Source organism: Manis javanica, chromosome 3, assembly GCF_040802235.1.
Source record: "Manis javanica isolate MJ-LG chromosome 3, MJ_LKY, whole genome shotgun sequence".
NCBI lineage: Eukaryota > Metazoa > Chordata > Mammalia > Pholidota > Manidae > Manis > Manis javanica.
The window spans coordinates 33932662-33959994 of record NC_133158.1 but is presented as its reverse complement, the minus strand read 5'-3'; the positions used below and the strand labels follow the sequence as shown (position 1 = coordinate 33959994).

The following is a 27333-nucleotide window of genomic DNA, read 5'->3' as shown; positions in this document are numbered from 1 at the left end:
TTCTTTGTGTGTTAGGCACCCATCGGGTGTTTACTGGGTTTCTGCCAAGGATAGCCAACTTTATACCACATCCCAGCTCTGTTTGAGTGGTTAACACAGTTACTGTGTCCTTGTATTTTCTGTTGCACTAAGCTGTAAATATGCTGGAGCTTTGTGTTGAGAATAATTCTGAGGCTGAGTCCTAGCTCACTGGGAAAGAGTTCAGTGATCGGTTAGTGATGTCTTCCACAGGCAGGGATGGGAGCAATGGTGGTATATGTGCGGAGCAGTGGCCCAGCTTGTCTGTAGCAGATACGCAGAGCATTCTTACTCTAACTCATACACAGGTGGAAGGAGGGGGTGGGAAACAGCATCTATTGGACACCTCCTATATGTCAGGGCTCGTGTTGGGAAATGGAGAGACAGAGATAAAACATGAATCCCAGGCCTGAGGAAATCACAGCATAGTGGAGCAGTAAATATGTGGACACGAAGAACTATGATAAACATCATGAGGAAGAGAGAGAAAATGCTGCAAGATTCTAAGAAGGGAGACATTGCTTCCAGCTGGGTTTGTGAGAATAGCTGGTAGGGCAAGTGCCCCCATTGGGAGGATTTGTATGCATGTCACAAAGGCCAAGAGAGAGATAAGGTGTGCCAGGGAAAGGGGCTGGCCTGGGCAGAGTTGTGGAGACGGGGTCATCTAGGGCATGTGAGAGTTCAGAGAGCCACCGGCATGGCTGGACAATGGATACAGGGCACAGGGTAGGGGAAGCAGGACAAGAGTCTAGGGGGAGGGGAGGGGCAGGGCAGGTGGTGGAGAGGGTGGGCTGAGTGTGGAGACTGAAGACAACTGGGTGCAAAAATTAGGGTAGGTCAGACATGTCATTGTCACCAGGTCCTCTCACCTCCCTGTCTGATGTCTGAGTTCCTTGCTCTTTGTATTTTGGCATTCTGTACAAATAGTGAGATTTCCCGCAGTGCAGCTAAAAATAGGTGCTTTGGGGGTCCAGTGCCCTGTCCTGCCATACCAGCAGATAGGTGGGTTCCCCACACTTCTCCTTAGCTAGGAGTGCCTCTGCTCCAAAAAGAAAAACTAGTCAGGCAGGACTGTGTCTTCTCTCTACGGGTGAGCTTGTGCACAGCGCCTCCTGTAGAAGGAACTGGATGGAGTACCAATGACCAGACACCCTCCTGCATTTCTCCAAGGCCAAGGTTGGCTGCTGCCCGGAGAAGCACAGGCTGCCTGGGGCACTGTGCCAGGCCTGCTCTGGACTCACAGCCCTGACCCCATGCTTGCTGGGATGGGGCTGGGCCTCTCCCTGGGGTCCGGATAAATCAACCCCAAGGCAGAGCTCAGTGGCTGGCCCCTACCCAGCTTGGTCCTCATCACCTCCCAGCCCTGCCATTCTTTTCTCCACCTGGCAGCCAGAGTGATCCTATTAAAATAGGTCTGCTGGTGCCATTCTCCCTTTTGACAAAGCCTTCTGTGCTTCTATATTGTCTTCATTTCATCCTGGGAAGTACTTATAAATTGTAAAGACCAGGGAAGGCTTCCTGGAGGTGGCAGCATTGCTTGGAGTTTATGCTCACATCAAACCATTGCCACAGCTCTTCACAAAGGTAACTAAACTGGAGGTATGATTTCTAGGAAGATCCAGATCCTACCATCCCACTGATCCAAAATGGGGCCCACATACCTAACCGGCACTTGGTTCGAAACACCACCGTTAAGCTCATTGGGATAAAGTCCTGACAGCGAAGCCAAGCAGTATATCCTTTGTCAGAGCAGCCTGGTAGCAGAAAACTGTTAGATGACCAGAGAAGCTTAGGGAGGCACCATTCTTAAGAACTGAGGCCCTGGAAACTCCTTGCCTACCATTATCCTCCCATTATTTTGATGGAGGACAGAGAACAAATGGGAGAGTCTAGAAGACATGGTGGGAAAAGCCTCAGAAGTGGGAAGGGTCATTCTCAGGAAAGTTGTAGTAGATTCCCACAGAGCATCCTCACTCATGATAGCAGCTGCCCCTTTTGAGGACAGGATCGTGCCAGGTGATCTCCTCTGATTGTCAAAGGAAAGTGTTACCAGCCCAGTTTCACAAGTAAGGAGATTGAGGCGTAGAGAGATGAACTGCTTTTCCGGAGATCACTCAGTTCTCAGTGTGAGAGTCAAATTTGAACTCAGGCCTTTCTCTTTCTTAACCACCAGGCCAGACTTCCTTGTGCACATCACGCAAGGGTTCAGACGTGCAGTGGTTGCATAAACACGAATCCATGTGCCCACATGCACCACCTGCTCTTCACTGACACACACACATAGACTTATGGGAGAATCGTTTTTCTCTGTTTCTTTTTTGAATAACCCGGCCACAGAGTGTGTCATTAAACATAGGTGTGGAGGTTTGGAGCTGGCTCCTGGGTTTGCCAGCAGTGAGAGCTTCAAGGACTGATCAGAAGTTTGGTCAGAGGGTAGATGCACCTTGGTTCTAACTGCAGTCGCTCAGACCACACTCCAGAGATTCCCCAGCAGAAAAATCAGACATCCAGTTGCAAGAGCAGGATTTTGAGCCTTTGATTCAAATTAGCCATTGGTTGCCACCTTCTCCACAGCACAAAAGTAAAATGCCTCCCCAGAGAAGAGAGTAAGGAGACATGTACAAGTCTGGTTTACTATTTTCACCTTCATTTTTAAAATAGAATTTAGTTTAAAAATGTTTTCATTGAGGTAAAATATATGTAACATAAAATCTATCATGTGACCACTTTTAAATGCACTGTCCAGTGGCATTAATAAGTCCATTCACCTTGTTGTCTGACCATCCCCACCATCCATCTCCAGAACTTTTTCATCATCTCCAGCTGAGATTCTGTCCCAATTAAACACTAACTCCTCATTCTTTCTACGAAGTACAGCCCCTGGTACCCACCACTCTAATTTCTGAATTTAGTTTATTTTTTAGAACAATTTTGAATTTATAGGAAAAAAGAGAAGATAAACCAGAGAATTCCCATCTATCTCCCACAATTTCCTCTATTATTAAATCTTATTCAGTTCATTTGTTATATTAAAGAACCAATATCAATACAGTATTATAACTAAAACATAGCTCTTTCAGATTTCCTTAATTTTTGCCCAGTGTTTGTCCCAGGCTCCCATCTGGGATGTCACATCACATTTAGTTGTTGTGTTGCCTGTGGCTCCTCTTGACTGTGACAGTTTCTCTGACTGTCCTTGTTTTGCATGACCTTGACAATACTGAAGAATACTGTTCAGGTACAATGTAGGCTGTCCTTCCATTGTGATTTGTCTGATGTTTTCCTTAGGATTAGACTGGGTTTATAGGTTTGGGAAGAAGATCACAGAGGTTAAGTACTCTGTTCAGCACATCATATGCAAGGTGCATGCTGGCAACATGATTTATGACTGTCGATGTTGACCTTGATCACCTGGCTGCAACACTGTGTGTCAGACTTATTCACCCTCCCCCCACCCCTTGTCCATGCTCTTCAGAAGAACGTCACTATGCACAGCCTGCATTTAAGGAACAGGGAGTTATACTCTCCTGAGAGCAGAGAGTGTTTACCGAAACTATTTGGAATTCTGCATGGGAGGTTTGTCTCTTCTCCCTCATTTATTAATGTATTCACTCATTTTAAATAAATAAATATTTTATATTAGTGAGGATATTTGTTTAATTTATTCATGGGTGTTTATTTTATATTTGGGTTGCAATCCCATACCATTTTATTTATTTCTCAAATTGTTCCAGCTTTGGCAAGTAGAAGTCCTGTCGATCATTCCCTGTACCCCTTTCATATACTCCCATCAGTATGGGTTTGGGTGGGGTTTTTCTCTTACTTTTGAGCACTTCTTTACTTTCTGACCCTACAGGGTGCTCCAGGCTCATCACATATGTTTCCGGCCCCAGTCTTAGAATCAGCCATTTCTTGCATGAGCACTGGTTCCTTTGATTAGATAATGGTATTTGAAACCCAAATCTGGCCACCAGGTGTACTCATTGCTACATAGGTTGTAATTTCTTTCAGGTCTTCTTTAGCTACAGAGCAAAGAAATATATGTGTACATACTAACCCATGAATTTACTCATATGTATATATATTTATACATTACCTTATGTATCTTTATTAAGCTAAATATGAGTTCTTACTGCTGTCTCTAGCTCTAATCATTACCACATGGAGCATTTCAGCCTCCTGCCCTTGCTTACCTGTAAATTCCCACTCTAACAATGAGAAGAAACCTGTCTCCCACCACCCATCCTCCACTTCCTTAACTGGTCCATTTACCTTCATTCTTCAAAGACATTTTTCCTGGGTATAGAAATCTGGGTTGACCAGTTTTTTCTTTCAGTACTTTAAACATGCCACTGTACTCTCTTGTGGCCTCCATAGCTTTTAGTAAGAAATCTGCTGTAATGTTTATATTTATTTGTCTTATATAATGTGCCCCTTTTTTCTGGCCACCTTCAAGGACTTCTCTTCACAACTGACTTTTAAAAGTTTGACTATGATTCTAAGTATCTGTGTTTTTAATGGGGTGGGTGATATTTATCCTGTTGTCTCAAGCTTCCTATACCTGTGGTTTGCTGCCATTCATTTTGGAAAATTCTCTTGGATGCTCTATTCCTTTTTTTCCCCTGATGCCTTTTCCGCTTTGTGTTTCAGTTTGGTTAATCTCAACTTACCTATCAAAGTTCAGTCATTCTTTTCTTGGCACTCTTCAGTTTGTTGCTAAGTCTATCAAAGGAAGTCATTTCTGATACCATGTTTTTTCTGACATTTTCACTTGACTGTCTTATATAATTTCTATCGTTGCTGAAATTCACCATCTGTTCATGCATGCTCTCCACCTTTTCCACTAGCTCCTTTGATATATTAATCATAATTACTTGAATGTCCCTGTTCAGTGGCTCCAGCATCTCTGTCACCTCTCATTCTGGTTTTGTTGAATGCTTTTATCTCCTGAAAATGAATTGGGGATCTTTCTTGCTTTTTTGTGTTTCTAATAATGTTTGATTGAATACTAGGCACTATGTGTCAAAGAACTATAGGGACAGAGGGAAACAGTATCTACCCCCAGAATTGGGTGTGTCTCTTGTTTGGTCATGTCGTTCATGTAGAGTGGAGGAGTTGGATCAGTCAAGTCAGTAGTTGAGCTGGTTTGGGTTTTGTTGTTGTCACTGTCACCACCAGAGCCCCAGAGACTTCATGCTCTTCCAGAAGGGGGCTGCTGTTACCTCGTGTTCTTTGGGCGCCTGAAGTGCCAGAGAATTTTTCTCAAATTACTGCTCCATTATCAGCTTTTAGTAACCCCTACACCACAAAAGGGATCTCTCTCCATGCTCTTGCCCCTTCTCAGAGGTAGACTGCTGTTTCCTGTTACTCAGTGCTAGACTCTCTCCACTTCCCTGCCCCTCCCTGCATGGCAGCCAGACTATGCTTTGTATGTGTGGCAGGTCCTGGACAGGTGTTTGCTTTGTACTGGTACACAATTCTGAGCCTGAAGGGTTAGCCTCCTGTCTTGGGCACAGCTTTGCTTCTGCCTTTCCCCAGAAGCAGAGGGTCACTCTTTGCCTAGGCTGTGGGAGTGGGAGGGTTTCCTACCACCCGCAGTGGCTGAACGGTTTTTGTACAAGAGACGGGTCTGGGGGAGATGGGGGCTGGGTTTTGAGTCAACCCTGCAGTAGCAGCTTGCACAGATTCAGTACCAAAGTCTGGGGAGAATGTTCTTCTGGCCCACTGCCCTGTCCTGCCCCCAATTGTCTTTGTGAGCACCCGGTGGAAACTCTTGGAAAAGAGCTTGCAAGTGACTGCAGATGTCCCTTGTGTCGGGAGCTCCCTGTCATTCTAAACTGTCCCACCAGCCCACACCTGACCTTTAAGAACCCATTAACATTTTAGCTGCTTTCTCTTACCCTCTGTCATGCCGACCACCTCTTCTCCTGTGTGTGGCCAAAGGTGCAACAGTTGGTAGTCTTGTATCTCCAGGGAAGGACTTGTCAGTTTTTGGGATTTAGTTCAGTTGGTTGCCTTGTGACCTCAGCTTTCCAGGGGGTGTAAGAAGAGTTACGGTTTTGTAGATCATCTGGCTTTTTCTCACTGTTAGGGTGGGGGCATCGTTCTCTCTCAACTTTTTATATAATGAGTAGAAATGGAACAAGTGTTATACATGTTTACTGTGCAGGATTTTATGCTGAAAACGATGGACAGGGTAAAGGCCTTTTTAAGGGGATTTCTGTACACTCAGCTTTCACCTTATTAGTTGACTTTAGAACCTGACCCTGCACAAGGTTCAAGGGGCACCAGCCCCCTGGGATGGATGCTTGTTATTTCTAGTGTTGGGTGCCATGCAGAGGGGAGGGAGGTGTGTCACTTTACATATTGTGGATAGCCCATTGAGGGACTGGCAAGGAGTTCCCAGACACAGTTACTTGTCCTCAAGGAGGGCAGAGCTGTTCCTCCCTGGACCTTGTGTTTGCTTGGTTACTCTCCCTCAGGGGCCCCACCGTGGGCTGCAAGCCCAGAAAGACAGCCTAGCCTTGGGCATCTGTCTCGCCTGGGTTACTGAAGTCCAGATGCTCCTGGCCTTACAAGGGACACAGATTCAGACTAGGAGCAGTGGCCTCAAAACAGACGGAAGGTATCAGATGCAGTGAGGCCAAGTGACCGTCCCGTGGCATGCAGACAGAGAGCGGTGTCAGACCTCAGGCTGGAGGGTCTAGCGTGATTATAGGCTGTCCACACACTTGGCATCTTGCGGAGCTGGGCTCAGGTCCCAATCCTGCCATGGACAACAGGTCAGATTTTGGGCAAAGCCCTTCTGGGCTCCATTTTCCTCCTCTGAAACGGAAGCAATGTCACCCCTTGTGGAGGAGATAAAACCCCTTGGAGGGGCCCTGACCATCTCCCCCTCACCCTGCTCCCACCCACAGGAAAACCTGCAGAAGCTGGTGCACATTGAGCACAGCGTTCGGGGCCAAGGGGATCTCCTCCAGCCAGGAAGGGTGAGTGCCATGCCGCCAGGGGCAGGGGCAGAGCACAGCCTGGCAGGCAGGCGGGCGGGTCTCTGATAAGCCCCATTGTTCAGCTGGGCTGGCCCCAGACAGGCCTGGCTGCAGGTGCTGTTTACCCCGTGGAAGGAGGGCGGGCAGGGCCAGCACTGCTGGGCTCCATGCAGGGCTGCCTTCCCTGGGGTTTTCTGCTCTCAGGGCCTTTAAAGAAACAGTGCCATTGGGTTCAGTGTTTCCTATTAGTGCTCCTCACCTCAGAGAAGATGAAACACCCAGGTATTGTTAGTGTACTCCAGCATTGCTGGGAAGCTAGGAAAATCATCAAAGAGCACCAAGAAAGCATCTTAAAAATAAAATGTTTTAAGAAACAAGTTTACTGCCTTTTAAGATTCCAAGTGGAAAGCATAAAACTCACCTCAAAAAACAATAAAGAATGTGTTCTTTTACTGAATGAATACCTGTTATGACCCAAGAAGGACAGGAGACAAGGAATGAGAGATTGTGCTCAGGAGATTTGAATCCGGGTTAGCAGGGATCTCACTGATCTGAGATGCTATAAAATCACACCTAGTGTTGTGGCCTGGGTCATCAGTTTAGTAAATATTTATTAAGCATTCTATTTGTATCTTCCACTCACTATTCAGGGGGCTGTAGCAACTGTTCACAGGTCTTCAGCTGTTGTAGCAAACTTTCAGAGGCTCTGTTCTGAATGGGCTCCTCTTTGCAGCAAGCCAGGGAGTCATTGTTTGGACCACTCTGCAGCCGGAATGGTGTCTGGGGCCTGGTATAATTCAGGATGGAGCGCCCCCAAGAAGCTGAGATGCCCATCCCCAGGCTGCTCTAGCAAACACCGAGCATCTCTCTTAAGCTGGCAGTTTGTCCATGACCTGCTCGCTGTGCCCCTGGGAGGCCTCATAATTTAAGTTTCCCTCTCAAGGGCCTTCCCCCGGCCCTTCTCTCGGACAGTAGGGGCATATCAGCCTGACTGCCAGGGGCTGCTTCTCTCCCCACAGGAGTTTCTGAAGGAAGGAACACTGATGAAGGTAACAGGGAAAAACAGACGCCCCCGGCACCTGTTTTTGGTAAGTACCCCACCCAAGCAAACCCCAGGGCTGTCAAGTTCTGTGACATTTTCTGGCGCCAGTATTGAAGGACAGCTGGAAGTGGGTTGGGGGAGACTGGAACAGGCTGGGTCTTTGTCATGAGGGTCATTCTGTACAGCTGAGCTTTCTGGAAACCTGAGAACTTAACCCCCGGACACCACAACCCATCCCTTATCTATTATTTGAATGATTATTATGAATAGAATGTTCCTGTAATTTAATTTCCATGTCCCCATCTGAAACATCCTAAAACCATTACATTCTTTTGATGGAATAAGAATTGAGTATTTTCATGGAATGGAAAATTCAACCACCTTCTCTAATGCATGAGAAAACTGAGATCCAGAAAGGAGTGTGTTCTTGGCCACATCACCCAGCAGGTCAGTGGCAGAGGCCCAGAAGGCAGCCAGGGTTGTGACTCCAGGCCCACTGTGCCCAAGACAGAGCTGCCTGGAACCTTCGTGATGATTTACAGCTGCGGCTGGAACAACCGGGGATGCCCAGGCCTGTGGTGTGGTAACAGCAGCCTCAGCAGCACTGGAGCTACAAGCAGCTCTTTGCCCCAGTCCTGCGACTCCTGAGCTGTTTTGCCTTTTAAGTTCTGGCTGCTGTGCTTAGTTTTCCTCTCTGCTCCTTCACGATTGCCTTCACAAATGCTCCTTCACATCATTTCTTGTTACTGTCTGTCATGGTTGCCCCTAACAGCCTCCTCGGGTCTTGTTAGAATTGTGTGCAAAATACAGTAAATAGGCTGTTGTAGGAAACTTTCAGAGGCTCTGTTTTGAATGGGCTCCTCTTCGCAGCAAGCCAGGGAGTCTTTGTTTGGCTTTACTCTACTCAACCTGGAGCATCTCTTGTAAATATCAAGTTATGGGAACGATATGGACCAAATCCCAGAGGACCATGGAAGCAAAGAGGAGAATCATGAAGAGTCAGAGAAGAAAAACGAAGATAGACAGCAGCAGCTGACATTTATTGAATATTTCCTGGGTGCTCCTCACTGTGTTGGTGTTCCCTGGAGAAAATGATACCTGAGAAAGCTTGTGGGAAAAGGATAGGCATGTGTCAGGTAGAGGAAGGAAAGGCGTTTCAGGAGCAGGAATAGCATAAGCAAAGGCTAGAGGTTGGGAAGCATGGTGTTTGGAGGACTTTTGTGAGTCTTGTGAAATCTTTGCCTGGAGAGGGGCCCTTCCACTCATGACTTGATCTATTCTCTGTCCCACATAAACCCTGTCCATGGAGGGGCCCACTTGAGGACTGAATTCAGAGAGAGCAAATGATACTGAGTAGGGAAATGCTGAGCCCCACCAGAAAGTGTAGAGCTTGCGGCATCCAGCCAGGGTTTGTGGCGCCTCAGCAGCTGTGTCCTGAGGCTGTGGCCCACCTCGGTGGGCCCTCTGCTCTGTGTAGAGCACAGGGTGAACCAAACGCAGCATCTCTTCTCTCCCTCGTCTCCATCCAGCGGCTGCCTGTCACCTCCCATGCGGACCCCCCACCCTGGGCGGTTGGAGCTGCGGAGTAAGGGAGAGATCTGGCTACAGGCAGGAGGAGTGGGTCCCCAGGGAGGAACTTTGAAAGTAATCTGAGAGCCAGGCAGTGGATTGTTCAGCTTTGGGTTCTCAAAAGGATCTTAATGTCCCCACAGATGCTTGAGTCCCTTCCCTCTCTCTAGGTAGTTGTCTGACCTCTGCTTACATACCTCCAATGACGGGAGCTCACTGCCTGTTGTGACATTCGTGCATCGTACAGCTCCTTATCCATCTCCTGTGTGCCAGGATCTGTGCTAGGTGTGCGAATGTGGCCCCTGTCCAGCTGGGGGTCTTGGAGTCCTGTTGGGGCAGCCATCCCATATTCCATGTTAGAGTCTATGTATTTGGAAAACCTCTCCATTGAGAAGAAACCCATACCATTGAATTCAGGGCCACCTGTGTGGTGATGAGCCAGGCTGAGCAGGTGAGGCCCTGACTCCTGCCACCTCTTCCCCACCATGCTCCCGCCAGCATCTTGTATAGCCCTTCATTACCATAGTCTCTCCCACACTCAGTCATGAAGACAGGCCCGCGTCTCTCTGATTCTCTGTATTGTTGGGCCGTGGCCCCCACCCTCTGAGCCTGGGTCTCTGCTCCGTCTCTTGGTTTCAGCACAGGACCGTCCCTGAGTAGGGGGTTAGTAAATGCCCGCTGGAGGCAGAGCTGGAAGGAGGATGGACACACAGATTCCTGAGCCAGGGAGGGCCATGGCAAACACATTCAAGAATTTTTCTTCTTCATAAGATGCCACTTTCATAAAATAATCTTATTGCAGGACAAAGTCAAAGCATCTGCCCGCCAACACACTGGGATTGGAGCAGTATTGTGGGGAGACCTCCACCATGGCCCCGCTGTCCCCTCTGACCCCAGCTGTAGGTGGGGCTCCCCACGGGTGGCTCCTTCCTGTGAGAAGTTTCCCCGTCCTCCTCCATGAAGAATCTCTCCTCCTTCCACCAAGTGGGGCTGTAAAGCACATGCTCAGAAGAGGAGAGATGTGCTGGCAGCTAGGAGGCCACCGGGGCCTGGGCCTCTTATAAAGCCTCCGGGTGCCATGGCTGTAGGCGCTCAAGGGGCAGCAGCAGAAAGGCTGGGATGGCTCTGGTGAGAGACACTAGCCAGCTCCCCTGGGTGATGGGCTCGTGAGCCAGGCTGTGTGCTGGGGTGCAGTCACTGTCCCCAGATGGGGCCCAGACTCTGTGCAGCCACCTGCAATACACACACCTGACCACCCCAGAGCTGCATTCCACCTGCTTGAGCTCCGTGACCTTGGACAGCTTGTCTGGCCACTCTGTCCCTCAGTTTCACCATCTATGGAGTGGAGATGATGACGATAGTGCCTGCCTTGTGGATTGTTGGGGCATGAATGGAGCTGGTTCCTGTTGGGGGCTTAGTGGGCTTCCAGGTGGACAACTGCTCTCATCACTGTTAGAGTGGCAGAGCTGATCTGGGGTCAGCCTGCCTCCTGTTCTCGTTAACAGAGGTCCACTGGCAGGCAGTCTCACATTTACTGATGTCTGTGGGTGCCTTTGGGCTACAATGCTGAGTTGAATAGTTGTGACAGAAACTGTGTGACTCACAAAGGCTTAAACATTTACTATGGAGCTATTTACAAATGGCTTGCTGGCCCCTGCTCTATGCCACCTCTTGTGAGAGACAGTGAGGCCAGAGACGAGAGGGGTTTGCCTGAGGTGCAATGGCCCAGGCTCCGGTCCAGGCCGCCTGCACTGCCCAGCCAGGCTGTCAGCCTCCCATGAACCGGTAGGAAAACTCATCTGTTCTGTGTCCACAGCAGACTCTGTCCCCAGGGAGGGGAAGTGTTACCCTGAGTTAGCTTCCATGCGCAGAGGGCTCACCCGGGCCATGCTCTCTCAGAGTCCATAATGAGGTGGGGCAGAGATGTCCCGCATTCCAAGCTGACGCTCAGAGAGGGAAACGGCTTGTCTGTAGCAGAACAGCCTCAGGATTGACAGTCCACAGACTGCCCGGAGCCTGGCTTCGTCTTTTCAAACTGTAAGCCTTTTAGCCAGACACACTGTCCTAAGGAGGTGAAGTGACTTTCACTGTGTTTCTTCCTATCTGTCCTGCATGGGGCAGGGAGCTTCAGTTGTTCATTAAGCAGATATTATTTGAGCACCTACGGTGTCCCGGGGACTGTGGCAGAGAACAGGACCCACCAGCTCCCTGTCTGTGAGGAGCTTCCCCTCCTCCTCCTCTCTTCATCCCCTCTCTTCTCGATCCTTGACTATACTTTATGGAGGCTTAATATATAGAGAGTAAAATGCATCAGTCTCAAGTGTACATGTCAATGTGTGTTGACAAATGTGTACCATGGTGTGACCTCCACCTGGGTCAAGACACGGAGCATTGGCCGCCGCCCAGGAAGTTGCCCTGTGTCCCTCACAGCGGTCACTTTCCCCCATCCCTGGCCTGCCTTCCGTCACTACCGATTGGTTGTGGCTGTCCTGGAGCTTCACGTTACTGTCACCAAGCAGGGTGTGCTCCTCTGTGTCCCGCTTCTTTCAGCATGTTGTGAAGATTCATCCGTGTCGCCATGTGTATCATCAGTCTGTCCCTTTGGGTTGTCACGAAGTGATCCACAGCATGGCTGTGCCTCAGTCTACCCGTTCCCCCGCTGATGGACATCTGGGTGTACCCCGTGATGGAGCCAGCCCCTGTGGCCATGGCTGTGTCGGCTTTCTGTGGGCATCGCGTGTGTCCCTCTGAGGGCCTCCCCAGGAGCTGTGAGGAAGGGGCTGTCTTCAGCCCAGAGGGTTTTTGCTGTCCCATGGGGCTCCCTGGGGGATGCATGGTGCCTCTGCTCCGTGGAGATCACTGATCCTCCAGGACAGACGCCCAGTGCAGCCTTCTGGGGCCAGGACATGTCTGATGGGGCTTCCCTCTCCCCAGATGAGCGATGTGCTCCTGTACACGTATCCCCAGAAGGACGGGAAGTATCGGCTGAAGAACACATTGGCGGTGGCCAGCATGAAGGTGGGTGCCTGGTTAAGCACCCTGGGATGGCAGGTCAGGTCAGGGGAGACAACACCCCTGCTTCTGGGAGCTCCCAGGCCAGCTGGGAAGAGGGGGCCACAGGGAAGCAGTATTACATTGTGGGTTACACAGGACTGCGCTGTAGGTAGTCAGGAGTGGGAGAGGAGGGAGTGCTTCCTGCAGAGGGGAGCCAAGTTCCCTTAGGGTGGGTGATATTTGGATAGGAGGAAAAGGAAGGGTGTCCTAAAATGTATAAGGAAATGCTCGGAGGGAGGAAACTGTAGGTGATTGGTAAAGGTTTTTAATTGTGCTAAAATACACATAATATAAAGTTTACCATTTTAGCCATTTTTAAGCATAGAATTCAGTGGCATTAAGTACATTTACCTTGTGTATAACCATCACCTCCATCCATCTCCATAGCTTTTTAAGCTTCCCAAATGAAACACTATCCCCGTTAAACACTAACTCCCCATTCCCCTCCCCAGCCCTGGCCACCTCCATCTACTTTCTGTCTGTATGAATGTGATGATTCCAGGGACCTCATAGAAGTGGAATCTTGCAGTAGTTAACCTATTGTAACTGGCTTATTTCACTGAGCACAATGTCCTCAAGGTTCATCCGTGTTGTAGTCTGTGTCAGAACCTCCTTCCCTCTTTTAAGGCTGAATAATATTCCAGTGTACGGCTGGGCCACATGTTGCTTATCCATTCACCCATGGGTGGACACTTGGGTTGCTTCCCCCTTTTAGCTGATGTGAATAATGCTGCTGTGAACATGGGTGTGCAAATATCTGTTAAAGCAGCAAATATTTCTTAAACAAATGTAAGGAAGATGCCAGCCAGCTGGACAATCTCGTGGGTGACAGGAAGGGGCCCTGGTCATATATGGCCTAGTTCAGGGCAACTAGGGTAGTACAGGATGGGAGGAAGCTAGTGGGGATGCTTGAGGGCTTTGTGAGCAGCACTTTTGTGAAGCTAGTTCTGGCGCCACGTGGGGATGGGGTCAGAGAGGGGACACTGCGGGGAGAATGGACTGTGGGGTGTCATTTCAGAGGACCGCGGCAGAGGAGAGGATGATGGGGAGAGCTGGTGGAGGCAGGCTGCGGCCTCACTCCTGGAGGCTCTTCTCAGTGGGGAGGCTTCTTCCCTTTTGAACCAAAGCTTCCTTTGAGGAGCCTGCTGAGGGAGGGAGTGGTCATGGGTGGGCACTGCTCCAGCATGACAGCCTTCCAAGGACCACAGAGTCAGAGTTGGAAGCCGGCCCCCTAGCGCCCCCACCACACACAGGCGCGCATGCACCCTCAGCACGCAAAGGTTTGCCCTTTACAGATAAGGTAGCCCAGGCTCAGAAGGAGCAGTGGCTGTACCTGGAGAAGCAGCCAGTCTGGGTTGTCCCTCCCTGTCCCTACCCTGAGTGGCTGCTGTTGACTTTCCAGGTCAGCCGCCCTGTGATGGAGCAGGTGCCCTATGCTCTAAAGATGGAGACTCCTGAGTCCTGTCTGACTCTGTCTGCAAGGTATGGGGAGGCGGGAAGGAGGGAGGGTCTCGGGGACAAGGGGCAGGGTCTGACAGGCGGTAAAGTTTGGGGTAACAAACGCTGGGTGAGTCGTCATTTTTATTTTGGTATCCTTTGGATACCAGAAGTTCTTATTTTCTAGAACCTTTTCTTTATAAATATAAGAATAACAATTCCTCACATTGTAAAAAACTATGATCATTGGGTCTTTGCAGCAACACGAAAAGCTAGGGCAGGTAAAAAGTGCATCATGCACCTTTGTTTACACGGTGGTGTGCTCTTAAGCTTTCATGTCTGGAGAATGACAGAAAATAATGAGTGAGCTAACTATTAACCAATTTCCTTTCCTGGTTGGGGGTGTGGCCTTTGAGCTGTGTCTTCTCCAGGCCCCCAGGCTGCCCAGGGATCACAACACTGACTTTAGGCAGCAAAAGAGCTGCCCCTGCTCCCTCTTTCAAGGCCAGGCCAGTTCATGTCCCCACCCTCCCCCGCCCCCCACCCCAGCTCAGAAGCCAGAAAGTGTGGTTCCTGCCAGGGCCACTCAGGCCCCGGTGGGGGTGGGAGGGGGGCCCTGAGGCCTGAGTGTCTTCCTTGTCTGCTAGCATGTGACCCTGGGGTGGCAGCAGTGCCCTTTGTGTGGGGTGGTGATTCCGGGTGTGACATGGGACACATGCTGATGCACATATGCCATCTTGTAGATGCATTTGCTCACTAAACATTTATTAGCTATTCCTCAGTACCACGACCTGTGCTGAGGGCATAAACAGTTTAAACCTTGATCTGCTCTCCAGAAGCCCACATTAGGCAGGAGAGTTAGGCACCAGTTATAACGTAGAACATCTCTGCTGTAATAAATAGCGTTGATGACAGAGTGACGTGCACGGGGCCCCTGCTGGGTGTCAGACACCTCCTCCAGCCTGCATCATCACCCCTGGAGGTGGGGTTTGAGGCCTAAAGAGGGGTCTCAGCATGTGAAATGGCACTGGGGTTCAAATATAAGATTGTGTCCCAGAGCTCTTACCCACTGCTGTGTCCTGACAAGGTAGAAGAAGCCTTGGAAATCCTAAGGAGTGACCTACCCATGTTGGGGAGTCCTTATTCCTGGAGGCTTCCTGGAGGGGGTTGGCTGGGTGGGGTCCATGGCCTTGCCTCTTGTTATCTCTAGGTAAAATCGGGCCTGAGAAGGCCCTCGGTATGGCTTCTGTTTGTCCAGCCATGAGGTGAGGTGGTGAAAGGCCACACCTAACCCTTCAGGTGGGGCTGCCCATCTCTCTGTCCCAGGCAGAGGCACTGCCCCTTAGCCAGTGGCCTCAAGAAACCACTCACTGACAGGCCAGTGACCTTCCTGCTAGCCCAGATACTTCATGCTGAAGCTTCCAGGGAACAGTGCAACCCATACATCTCCTTTCAGGGACACGCATCCGGCTGCCCACCTACTCCCAGCTGGCTAGGCTCCCAGGCAGGCCCCACTCTTAGTGCAGTGTGGGGGCGACACCTAGCGGGCCCTGTGAGAATTTCTACTCCACTGGTGCTCTGGAAACTGCCAGCACAGGGCGGGGATTTGGGGAGTTGGCATGTCGGATGAGTGGCTATATGGGAAGTTACGGGGAAAGTGAGAAGGAAGGGAGGGGGACTGGGACTTGATACTTGCCGCTTGCATCCCCCGACCTCTCCCCTGTGGTACCCAGCCCCGGGCCCCTGCCAGCCCATCCCTCCTGAAGTGTGGAAGCCTCTGTGCCTTCCCAGCACCCTTGCTTTTGCCCCGTGCTCTGCCATTGTCAAAGCCCGACCCTTTCCCGTGGGGCATTCCATCCCCACCACAGCCCTGGGAGCTGGAGAAATAGCCTTGACACTCCCATGTTACAGGTGAAGAGGCCTGGAGGACAGCTAAGGTGCCCTGGCCGCCCTGCTAGGTGGAGGTGCTGAGGCGCGACCCCAGGCCCAGAGCTCACTTGTGGGATTTCAGACCCTGAGCAGCTTGGGTGTTGGGGAGGGGGACAAGGGGCTGCCAGGGACTTGGTCTCCGCAGAGAGGGTGGGAGGCAGAGCCACGGGCGCACGCTCCCCTCACTGCAGCTCGTGCCCACAGCTCCTGTGCCGAGCGGGATGACTGGCATGGCTGTCTGAGCAGAGCCCTCCCTGAGGACTACAAGGCCCAGGCTCTGGCTGCCTTCCACCACAGCGTGGAGGTGAGTGCGGCCCTGTGGCCTGCCTGATGCCAGGGTTCCCCCGGTGGCCGCACACCCAGGAGGACTTCAGCTCCTTCCGCGGGGCCTGGCCCCTCATGCCCCTCCTGTCCCTGGAGCCCCTCCTCACCCCGCTGCACTGAGGGACAGTCACGGTGCAGCTTGGCGCTCACTGCCACCTGGCTCTGTGTCCTCCGGCGGGGAGCCTCCAGGAGGACGCAGGGGGTGGGGGTTAGAATCCACTCTGTCCCCACACCAGTGCTTCCACCCGCCTTCTGGAAAGAGGGCGCCTGTCTAGCCAGGCTCTTACCACACTGCTTACCTGATGCTATTGCTTCAGATTCGGGAGAGGCTGGGGGTCAGCCTTGGGGAGAGGCCCCCCACCCTGGTGCCTGTCACACATGTCATGATGTGCATGAACTGTGGCTGCGACTTCTCCCTCACCCTGCGGCGTCACCACTGCCACGCCTGTGGCAAGGTGAGTCACCCCGTCCGGGAGAAGTGTGTGCACAGGACGGTGTGGGCTAGGGACTCTGTGGGGCAGACCCAGAGCAGGGCGTGTTCACCCCAACGCTGGGAGGTAGAAATGGTCAACTCCCATTTTATCTTCGAACCAGGGCTCCAAATCCCAGGCCCATTCCACTGCACCACTCCCTCAGGAAAATCATGGCTTGTGTGGTTACAGTCCTTGAAGAAGAGGCATCGTGTTGTGGTTAGTCAGGAAAACAGATAAGCACTTGCACAGAAACTCTGCATGGCCGCCCCAGAGAAGCAGGGGCACCTGGCAGACATGAGCTCAGAAGTTGGGGTCCCCGGAGGAGGTGGGGGGCCGGCAGAGGGGAGAAAACACAGGCACGTGCTGGGAGGGTGAGAACCATCCTGACGTGTGTCCCCAACCGGGCCCACAGATCGTGTGCCGCAACTGCTCGAGAAACAAGTACCCTCTGAAGTACCTCAGGGACCGGATGGCCAAGGTCTGCGACGGCTGCTACGGGGAGCTGAAGAAGAGGGGTGGGGATGGCCCAGGCCTGCGGAGAGGTACCCCGGGACAGCTCCCTTCCTGCACGGCACCCATAGGGCTTCCTCCTGCCTGTGGCTGTCTCTGAAACCACTTTCCTGGGGTGGCTCAGGACAAAGGCAGCCCTGGGGGAGGAAACGGGTTTAAACTCACACCTCAGCCCCAATTCCCAAAATGTTGGTTCCCTGGAGAATTAATAGGGGCCCCCAGAAGTTTGGGAAATGCCGGGCCAGTGCCTCTCTGGGCAGGGGGCAGTAGGCACAGTGCTCACATTTACTTGGCCCTTGGGGCCCTCTTTCCCAGAGGTTCTGTAGGCCTGTGTTCTGTGGAGCCTTTTTGGAACAAAGATTTTGAGCTGGATCCCGGAGGAGTTGTGGGTCAGGGAAGGGCTGAGGACCCTCTGATGCTAGAGCCTAAGGAGGTGGAGGTGGCCTTTGAGAGACTGCTCAGGGGACAGGCAAACCCAAGCACAATTGGACTGAGGGACAGCAAGTACCCCCTAGGCCTAAAGCCAAAGACATCTCTTCTCTGGGGCCACCCAAAGCCATCAGAGCGGACTGCCCAGCCTTGGCCTCAGGGAGACCTAGAGAAGAAGGCATGGCCAGAACCCAGGCAAAGCCTCCCTCCTGGTCCCCGGGGCCTTTGTGCCAGAAGAGGGAGGGTGCCTGCCTTTCTGGTCACACTGAACCCCCACAGTGAGGCTGGTTCTATCTCAGAATGGGGCAGGAGCTCTGATGTTATAGGAATCTGAGTTCCACAGCAAGGTGAATGCCTGTCCGTGTGGACACTCACCTCCCTTGCCCTGTGGCTTGTCTTGGTGCAGAGCGGCCCGTGAGCATGAGCTTCCCCTTGGCCTCCCCCCGCTTCTCAAGCAGTGCCTTCTCGTCCGTCTTCCATAGCATCAACCCCTCCACCTTCAAGAAGCAGAAGAAAGTCCCTTCAGCCCTGACGGAGGTATGGCAGGGGGGCTATACCTTTAAGGGAGTCAGGGGATTTGGAAGGCTCACAGCTCCTCCCGGTGGACAGTGTTGGACCCTCCTCCCCACCCCAGCCTGACTGGGCTCTTGGGGACAAAGAGGATCCCTTACAGAGACTGACTGTCTGGCTTCGAAGACTGACTCACCACTTAAACAGCATGGCCAAGAAGACACCTGCTTGGCAGCAGATCGCAGGGCTTGAAATGAGTGTAGACTGTGCCAGGAGACGTCTTTGCCATCCTTCCTGCCCCTCTGCTTCCAGCTCTTTGTGTTTTTCTCCCTTCTTTCTCTGCTGCCCCACAGCCTGGACCCAGTACCCAAGGCTACTGCCCTGGCCTCTGGTGCTCTCCACTAACGCCTGCAGTGGTGGCGGCACCCTCCCTCTGCGGCCCTCGGAGCTGTGCCTTTTGGGGCCCCAGAGGGGTTCAGGTGGTGAGCTGTGGAACTCTGCAGGAAACCTCAGAATTGGCTAAATTCAATCCCGTCCTGCAAATAGACCCGATTATATGTCTGTGTTCTAATCACAACCACAAACAAATGTGTGCCTATGAATATACAAGCTGTCGAAAGAAGTGTGATGCGTGGTTTCCACATTTTCCATTAATACTCCTTATGGAGTAGCAGGTAGCAAGGGTTTAAAAAAGTGTTAAGGGATGAAAAATTTAAATGGGTACAGTTTTTCCCATTAACTTAATTTCTTTTGTATATTAAAAACCTTGGGAATAACACATACATGGTCAAAATTTTTTTCCCAAAAAAGCACAAAAGAATATATGATGAAAAGTGAGTTTTCTCTTCCTCCCTGGACCCTTCAGTCTCTCAACCCCCACCCCAGAGGTAACCACAAGCAAGTTTCTTCTGGATCCTTCCAGAAATTTTAATATGTATATACCTAAGATACATATTCATAGATCTTTTGTTTTATCCAAAAGATAACATTATACTGAATCTTTTCTACATTTTTCCCACTCAATTTCTCTTAGATATCATTTCACATTTTCTCATACACATTTTACACACACTGTATGGTCGCCCCATCACTTCTTTCATGAGTCCCTTTCTGCAAATTGAGAAAAGGTCACCTCTCACTCCCACTGGGGTGGCGGCCTACCTGAGTCCCGCTCACAGCCTGGGTGTTCCATGGGCGCAGTTTGAGAAGCAGTACTCTTAGGCTGTACAGCTGGGTGATTCTGGTGCTACATGGATCTGCCCCAGCAGCCCCTTGGTAATTTTTGCCCAAAGTGACAATCTTTCTATTATCCAGCAAAGACTGTGCTTAGGGATCTGCAGGAGCCCCGGGAGAAATGTGTCCCAGTCTCCCACCACCCCTCTCTTTTCCCGGGAGCCCCCATCTCAGCGGGAAGACCTGCTTCCCCCCAGACAGTCTGCAGAAATGCTGCGCCCTGAGCATCAGTCAGAAAGGGCGCTCGCAGGATCAGGTTCCCCCGGGTGCTCTGTCCACTCTGCAAGTCGGAGTCGGAGAGCTCAGCGCAGCCTGGCCGGCTGTAACTTCTCTCTACACTGAAGTTTGCTGACCTTCAGTGTATTTTCTGAGAAATCCAAGTTAGGCAACTAAGTAGGTATTTGACCTTCAGTAGATCCTTCCATTCCTCTGGGCCTGTTTCCCCATCTGTAAAATGAGAACATCAGATTAAATTATTTCTAAACCTGGCCTTGCTCTAACATTAAGATTTATATTTATGGGGCCCTTACTGTGGGTCAGGTACCTGTCTTATGTCCTTTAATTCTAGCTTCACGGTAAGGGAGCTGAGACCTGGAGGGAGTCAGTCAGTCATGCCAAACATTACCCATCTAGTAGCAGGGAGACCTAGACTGAACCCCCCATCAGTATTACTCCAGCCTGTGTTCCCCACATAATGACTGTCCGACAGACTCGTACTACTGTATTACTACTACTACTACTAATAATAATAATAAGAGGAATTAGCATACCCCTTTAGGCAGGAGAGCGTAGGACCTCAAGTAAACAGTCAAAGAAGATCCCTCCTCAGATGTAAGAAAGAGATAAGCTTAAAAGTGTAAGAATCAGTTTTAGAAGGAAGGACCTTTTCCCCCAAATATCTGCAGCTTCGTAACTGGGGGGTTCAGGTGTTGGAGTGGGGGGGCCAAGAATCTGAAACATCACTGGGGGCAGCACTCCTGAAGGCGGTTTCTGACTCCTGTGTCTCCTGGGTGTGTTCAGTAAATCCTGCATCTCCAGCTCCGGTACAGTTTTGCTGCCTTGAGGTGCTGGGTAGATCCTGAGACCGTGTCCAAGTCTCAGATTTCAAAGCAGTATAAACCCTCTGCCAGAGGTTGGCCATGTCACTTTGGCCCTGTCTGATCTGTGCCCGCCACATGGTGCCCTGACACTCTGCTTCCCTCGCCAGGTAGCCGCCTCCGGGGAAGGCTCCGCCATCAGTGGCTATCTCAGCCGGTGTAAGAAAGGCAAGAGACACTGGAAGAAGCTCTGGTTTGTCATCAAAGGCAAAGTGCTCTACACCTACATGGCCAGTGAGGTATTGGGGGTTCATGCTTTCTCTCCTTTCTCCTGTGAAGGCCTGTGGGTTAAGCTTGGGCCTCTGAGCTTGCATCTGGGGTCTGCACATGGGCCTGTTACCTGCAGGGCAGTGTGAGGCCTGGTGCCAGGTCTGTTCCCTCGCCTGTGAAGTCTGTATTGCATGATGCCATGTGCTGAGTGTCCTTGCAAAGTAAGGAATTCACTGGAGCAGGCTGACCTTGTGCACCCGTGTTTGAGTGTCACAGACCCAGTACCCTTTTCAAGCTGGGCACTCCCTAAGAGGAAGCTGCTTTCTGCTCTCTGCTTCTGTTATTTGGGACAAAATTTACCTGCATGGTGGAAGCTACCATACTTTTTGTCTGGGCACTTCTTTTGTCAGGGAACTACATTGCCTTGTAGTAACTCTGTCACTTAATTAAAAACTCAAGTTGATGTTTTTCTAGAACATCTTATATTTACACCTTCTAAAATAGGAGAGAGGGCCTCCTTGGAAATCGAGCTCGCCCCCTGAGGAGACAGGTCTGGGCTGTGGTTGGACAACAGGGGGCTGTCTGGCCCTGACCCAGGCTGAACCTGTAGGGTAATGTGAAAGATGTCTGTGTCCAGGCCCCACCATCTGGTGGTTTCCACAGGCTAAATCTGCTTTGAATACAGGACTTAAAGGCTTTCTGCCCAGCTGCAGAGGGTAGGTGCTTTACCCCATGAAGATGTTCACGTGAGCACAGGGCTGGCCCTTCTCCCCTGACCGCAGATTCTGGCAAATATGCAAAAGGCACTCCCTTCTTTAGGGCAGGTTTCCCTCACGGAAGACCCACAGCTGTAACCATCACAGTCTGCTCCTCCCTTGGGGATGTGAGAGGCCAGCAGGGACACAGACAGGGGGATGCACTGTGGGCCTGAGTGACTCGGGCACTGTGTGAGCCAAGCCTTCACTGAGGGGGGCTCTTCACCCAAACATCCACTGATGAGGCTTTCTGGGGCTGAGGAGAATTTTGATCTTTCCAGAACAAACTGAAATGTGGTATAATGCCCTTCTCAGCCCAGAGCAGGATCTTCCTAAGGTGGTGTTCTACAGGACACTTGCAGGGGTTCTCTGGAAACTGGGTTCTGAGGGAGCCCTGAGCAGGCAGGTAGTGGGGCTTCCTCACAGAGGGCCTTCTCGGCATCTGAGACGCACTGAGGTGTGTTTTGGAGACTTCCTGGCTGGCCACACCACAGGCCCATCTTTATGAAGTGTCTCTTGGAAGTGTTACTGCACAGAACAGTCTTTGGGAAGAAATGCTGGCTTTAGGCAGGTGAATGAAGCCTAGTGATAAATAACCACCAAAGAGAGGTGAATCCTGCCTGAGAAAGAAAAACCCGGAGTTTCTAGGTACTAAGCAACAGCTGTCAGGGAAGTGACAGCATAGGTTGATTTTAAAAGATGCATTTAAGCACTCTTCCAAAGTAGTTTTCTTCCATAGAGAGGACTTTGTACAATTTCTCAGTAAGCCTATGCCTATGATGGGATCAAGCTTCCAAATTCCATCAAAGAAAAAAGGTTTGATAAAGTGGATAGCCAGTTTTCAAGTGTATGCTACCATGAGCCTTTGTCATGCCCCCTGGGGTGGCCCAAAGCTGATGCAGCTTGCTATTCAGTAATAGCCCTGGGAGAAAGTGGCTGTCAGAAACACAGGGATCTCTTTTTATCTTTTCCCACATGTTATTATTTAGTTAATACATTTATTATTTATTATTATAAAAATTTTCAATTATAAATGTTGAAAAAATTTCACAGTAAACTAGAATATAACCATCAACTAGATTACACAATTACCAATTTATTATTCTTCCCTGATTGAATATCTATTGATTCATCCCTCTATCCATCTTACTTTTTTATGTTTTTCAAAATATACTCCTCCCTATGAGTTCAATAGTTGCGTACTTTTTTTTCCATTTTGAGGTACGTTTACATTTAATGAAGTGCACACATCTTAAAATTACCATTTGACTAATGCATTTTGACTAATGTATGCATCTATAAATCCCCATTTCACACCTGTCCCTGGAGACAACACACTGCTCTAATTTTTTTCCATCAGAGGTTAATTTTGCCTCTTTTAGATCTTTATGTAAATGGAATCATGTGTGAATTCTTCCACTGAACATGAGGTGTTTGAGATTCATCTGTGGTGTTGAGTATAGCAATATGCCATTCCTTTTCATGACTGTGTGGTATTCCAGTTTGTGAATATACCACATTTGTTTTTCCATTCACCAGTTAAAGGACATTTGGGTTGTTCTTGTTTTGGGTGATTGTGAATAAAGCCATTTTAAACTCTTTTAATATAAGTTTTTATGTGAAAATAGATTTATATTTCACTTGGGTAAATACCTAAGATTGGAATTTTGGAATCACAAGAAGGTATATATTTGGTTTATAAGAAATTACAGACCTTTTGCAAAGTGGTGTACCATTGTACACACCCCTCAACAATGGATGTAAATGTGAGGGTTCTGGTTGCTGCACCTCTTTGGTAACACTTGGAATTGTCAGTCTTTAATTTTAGCTATTCAGGTGAGAGTGTAGTATTATCTCAGTGTGGTTTTGATTTAGATTTCCCTAGTGAATAATATTTTTCATGTACTTTTTGCTATTCTTATATTTCCCTTTGAGAAGTGTCTGTTCAGCTCTCTTGCCCACTTTTAAAGTAGATTGTCTTCTTGTTATTGAGTAATAGGAGTTCTTTATATATCTTGGACACCAATCTTGTCAGGTAAATGTTTTATGAAAAATTCTCTCCTTGTGTGTTGCTTCCCTGTTCCTTCTCTTAATGAATTAATTTGTTCTGTTCTTTTGGTGAACAGAAGTTTATAACTATAATGAGCCTAATTTATTAATTTTTTCCTTTATGGCTATTGCTTTCTATGTCCTAAGAAACTTTTCTCTAATGCAGCTCACAAAGTTATTCCCTCATATTTTCTTTTGAAAACTTCAATGTTGTAACTTTTACATTTATGTCTATCTTTAATTAATTTTTGTGTATGGTCTGAGATAGGAGTTGAGATTCATTTTTTTTCCATATCTATATCTTTTACCTCTTGGATTATCTTGGTGTCTTTGTTAACTATGAAATCACTGAATGAGTGTGGGGCTGTTTCTTGGTTCTCTAATCTGTTTTACATATTTGCCAATCCTAGGTCAATACTGCCTTAATTACTCTAGCTTTATAGTAAGTCTTGAAGTCAGATTGTGTAAGGCCTTGAACTTTGTTCTTTTTAAAGATTGTTTTGAATATTCTAGGTCTTTTGTTTTCCATATAATTGGTTGATTTCTACCAAAAAGCCTGGAATTATTACAGGGATTATTGAATTTATAGATCAGTTTAGGGAGAATTGGCATCTTAACAATATTGAATATTCTAATCCATGAACATGATATAAATCATCATTATTTAATTCTTTAATTTCTCTTTTAATGTTTTATAGTTTTTAGTGTAGATGTCTTATACTTTTTGCATTTCTGTTAACTTTATTTCTAAGTATTTCATTTTTTGGATGCTATTTTGAATGCAGTTTATTTTTCAGTTGTTTGCTGCTAGCATACAGATATTACAAAACAATGATTATCCTGTGACTTTGTTAAATTCATTACCAGTTCTAGTAGTTGTTTTTTAACCAAATGAGTCCTTTGCAGGCATAGATCTAGTTTTGCTTTTTCCTTTCTGATCTTTGTGTCTTTTATTTCTTTTGCTTGCCTTATTACAGTGGCTAGGACTTCCAGTACAATGTTGAATTTAACTGATAGGGGTGAGCACCCTCTTGCCTTGTTCCCAGTCTTAGGGGAAAAGCATTCAGTATGTCACTATGAACTAGGATGTTACCTGTAGGTGTTTAATAGATGTCCTTTGTCAGATTAAGGAAGCTCCCTCTACTTCTGGTTTACTGAGAGGTTTTTGGTTTTGTTTTTTTTATCATGAATGTGTGTTGAATATTGTCCATGCATTTTTCTGATCAAGCAGTCTTTGAAAATTGATTCCCTTTTATATACAAACTCCCCACCCCCACAGCCATTCTGACATGCTTAATTAATTCTTTTTGTTTATGTGTGGTTTCATAAAGTTGTATTTTATGAACATGTATGTATTTTACATAAATATGCACGTGTATAAAAATATTTTTCCACTACACACTATGATTTTCAGATTCATCTATGTTCTCTGTTACATCTCATCGAATTGTTAACAACTTTATAGCACAGATACCCTGAGTGCCCCACACTGAAGCAGTGTGAATGAGGGCGTGGGAAAATGACCAGAGTATGTTATCAGAGGAAACTCTGGAAAACCGAGTCACTGACTAATCAAGTCAGCGGAAAGAATGTAGAGTTAGAAGGTGGTCATGAGTCCACGTTCTGGCTCTGCCCCTTACTTAAGCTGTGCAATCCTGGGGAATTATTTACCTTCTCTGCATCTCTGTCTCTTCATAGAAGAGGAGTGACACCTTCTATGTCTGGACCCTGATAGGCTGTCACAAAATGTTAGTTTCTTTCCCTCCTCATGGCTGGTCCTGGTGGGAAGTGGCGTTGAAGAGTATGTGTGTGGTTATTCCTCCATTGCCAAAGCATGCCCCCCATGGGAGGGCTCACTGTGCGTCCTAAATTGGAGGTCCCAGGACATGCTGAACTGTTGACTGTGTGGAGTGCCATGTTTGCTACCAGTTTTCCTTTTTCCCTCTGCAGGACACAGTGGCCATGGAGAGTATGCCCCTGCTGGGGTTCACCATTGCCCCTGAAAAGGAAGAAGGCAGCAGCGAAGTAGGACCTATTTTTCACCTTTACCACAAGAAAACCCTATTTTATAGCTTCAAAGCTGAGGATACCAATTCAGCTCAGAGGTACTGAAAGAACCTGTGTCTCCTTGGCCCTGTCTCAGAAGGAGCAGGTGTTACCCAGGGCCTCAGCTTCTGTTCCTCTCAGCCCTCCTATCCCATTAAGTCCCTTCGGGGCCACAGCAGAGCAACAGAAGCACCTGCTCATAGTTGTGAGGTTTTCAGAGATGATCATGGTTCATTCATACAGGCGTACATCGATTCAGCAAACCTTTGCACAGTTCCAGGCTTTTGCTAACTGCTAGGGAAACAAATATGAATAGGACCGGATCCCTGACCTCAGGCTGATAGTAATCCAGTCTAATCACTTACAGGGTCTGTGGCCGAGTCACAGGCAGAGCTGTGACACCAAGTGTCCTGTCTTCTGTTTTACAGGTGGATCGAGGCCATGGAAGACGCAAGTGTGTTATAGCAGTTATTAAGCACGGGGACTCAGGATATACTCTTAGGTTGATACATGGACCCTTCCAGAAGCCAATCTGTCTCTCCACACATCAGGACACACACCTGGATTCAGCACGGGGCCTGACCTTTCTGCTGTAACCACCCCACACACCTTCACCAGGGGAACCTTTAAGGGATATTTATGAACAGCTCCTTCTTGTCTTCACGTTTTCCACCCCACCTGGCCCCACCCCAGCATAAACTATTTCCTACCCAACAGTGAGTTAAAATTTAGCAACATGAAGACATGGAAACCAATAGGAAAATACCTTTAAGAAATGTAGGCTTTTTAGTAGAAACAGGCTTTTACAAGTTTTACTCCTGGTAAATAAACATTATCACCTATCATATGGTTGATATTAGTGCCTCAGGTGAAAGGAGAACCAACGGTAAATAACAGCTACTCTCATTGAAAGCACTTTATTGTTTTACTGAGCTGCAACCTCCAATTTTATGTTCTTCAAGTGATTTACTTAAGTCAATAGCAGATGGAGTCCTGTGGACTAATGGGCCAGCAGTACTCAGCGAGATGTCTGTACAGGTGATCCGTGCACGCCTGGCTGAGGCCCGCCGCAAGCCGGCAACACGGAACGGGCCCTCCCTACTGCTGGGGGCGCCCGCGCTGCACAGGAAGGCGAGGAGCCCCTCTCCCCTGATCCTGCGACTTGGAGACTGACGGGACTTACTACAGGATGATCCCTCCTTCCCAAAGGAGTCCTCACACGCCCCCAGTGCCGGGAACCGGCTGCTGGCAGATCCAGCCCCACCCGCGGGGCCATGGAAAAGTCTCTGGGGAGATGGGGTCTGCTTATTGTGTGCCTTCCCGTGTTTACCGCGCATGAGCTGACGCCGTTCTGTATGAGAACGTGCACTTACTTGTTCGGTAATTCTTTGGCCATTTTACGGAAGGCTTGAAAGAGATGAAAAGAGAGAAAGACACCATCAGAAGGTGAATTCGTGGTCTTGGCCATGGCTCTGGATACGGTGAGGCAGCAGAGAAGTGGTGGCTTGTAGATACTCCCTGGACGCGTGGGGTCCAGCCACCTCCCGCATAAGACTGCTGCTCATTATGCTGAACGTGTTTTCACATAAAGCAGAGTTGGGGGGCAGGGGGAATTCCTTGTTACTCTCATCGAAATAAAAAAAAATCATCATTTTCTGA

At 49.0% G+C, this 27333-nt stretch overlaps 1 protein-coding gene across 4 annotated transcripts in view; it reads left to right on the top strand.

The window, feature by feature from the left end:
* FGD5 (FYVE, RhoGEF and PH domain containing 5) overlaps window positions 1-27333 on the top strand; it is a 108177-nt gene extending 80844 nt beyond the window's left edge. For 3 of the 4 annotated variants that reach the window (XM_037023792.2, XM_037023791.2, XM_037023793.2), the window contains exons 11-21: window positions 6936-7007; window positions 8027-8095; window positions 12553-12636; window positions 14075-14154; window positions 16243-16342; window positions 16680-16817; window positions 17248-17377; window positions 18181-18311; window positions 20725-20853; window positions 25579-25733; window positions 26103-27333. In XM_037023792.2, coding sequence (XP_036879687.2) covers window positions 6936-7007; window positions 8027-8095; window positions 12553-12636; window positions 14075-14154; window positions 16243-16342; window positions 16680-16817; window positions 17248-17377; window positions 18181-18311; window positions 20725-20853; window positions 25579-25733; window positions 26103-26139 — 1125 coding nt within the window. In that variant the 3' untranslated portion in view covers window positions 26140-27333. The remainder of the gene's footprint in view (window positions 1-6935; window positions 7008-8026; window positions 8096-12552; window positions 12637-14074; window positions 14155-16242; window positions 16343-16679; window positions 16818-17247; window positions 17378-18180; window positions 18312-20724; window positions 20854-25578; window positions 25734-26102) is intronic. The other variant, XM_037023794.2, reaches the window with a different exon arrangement.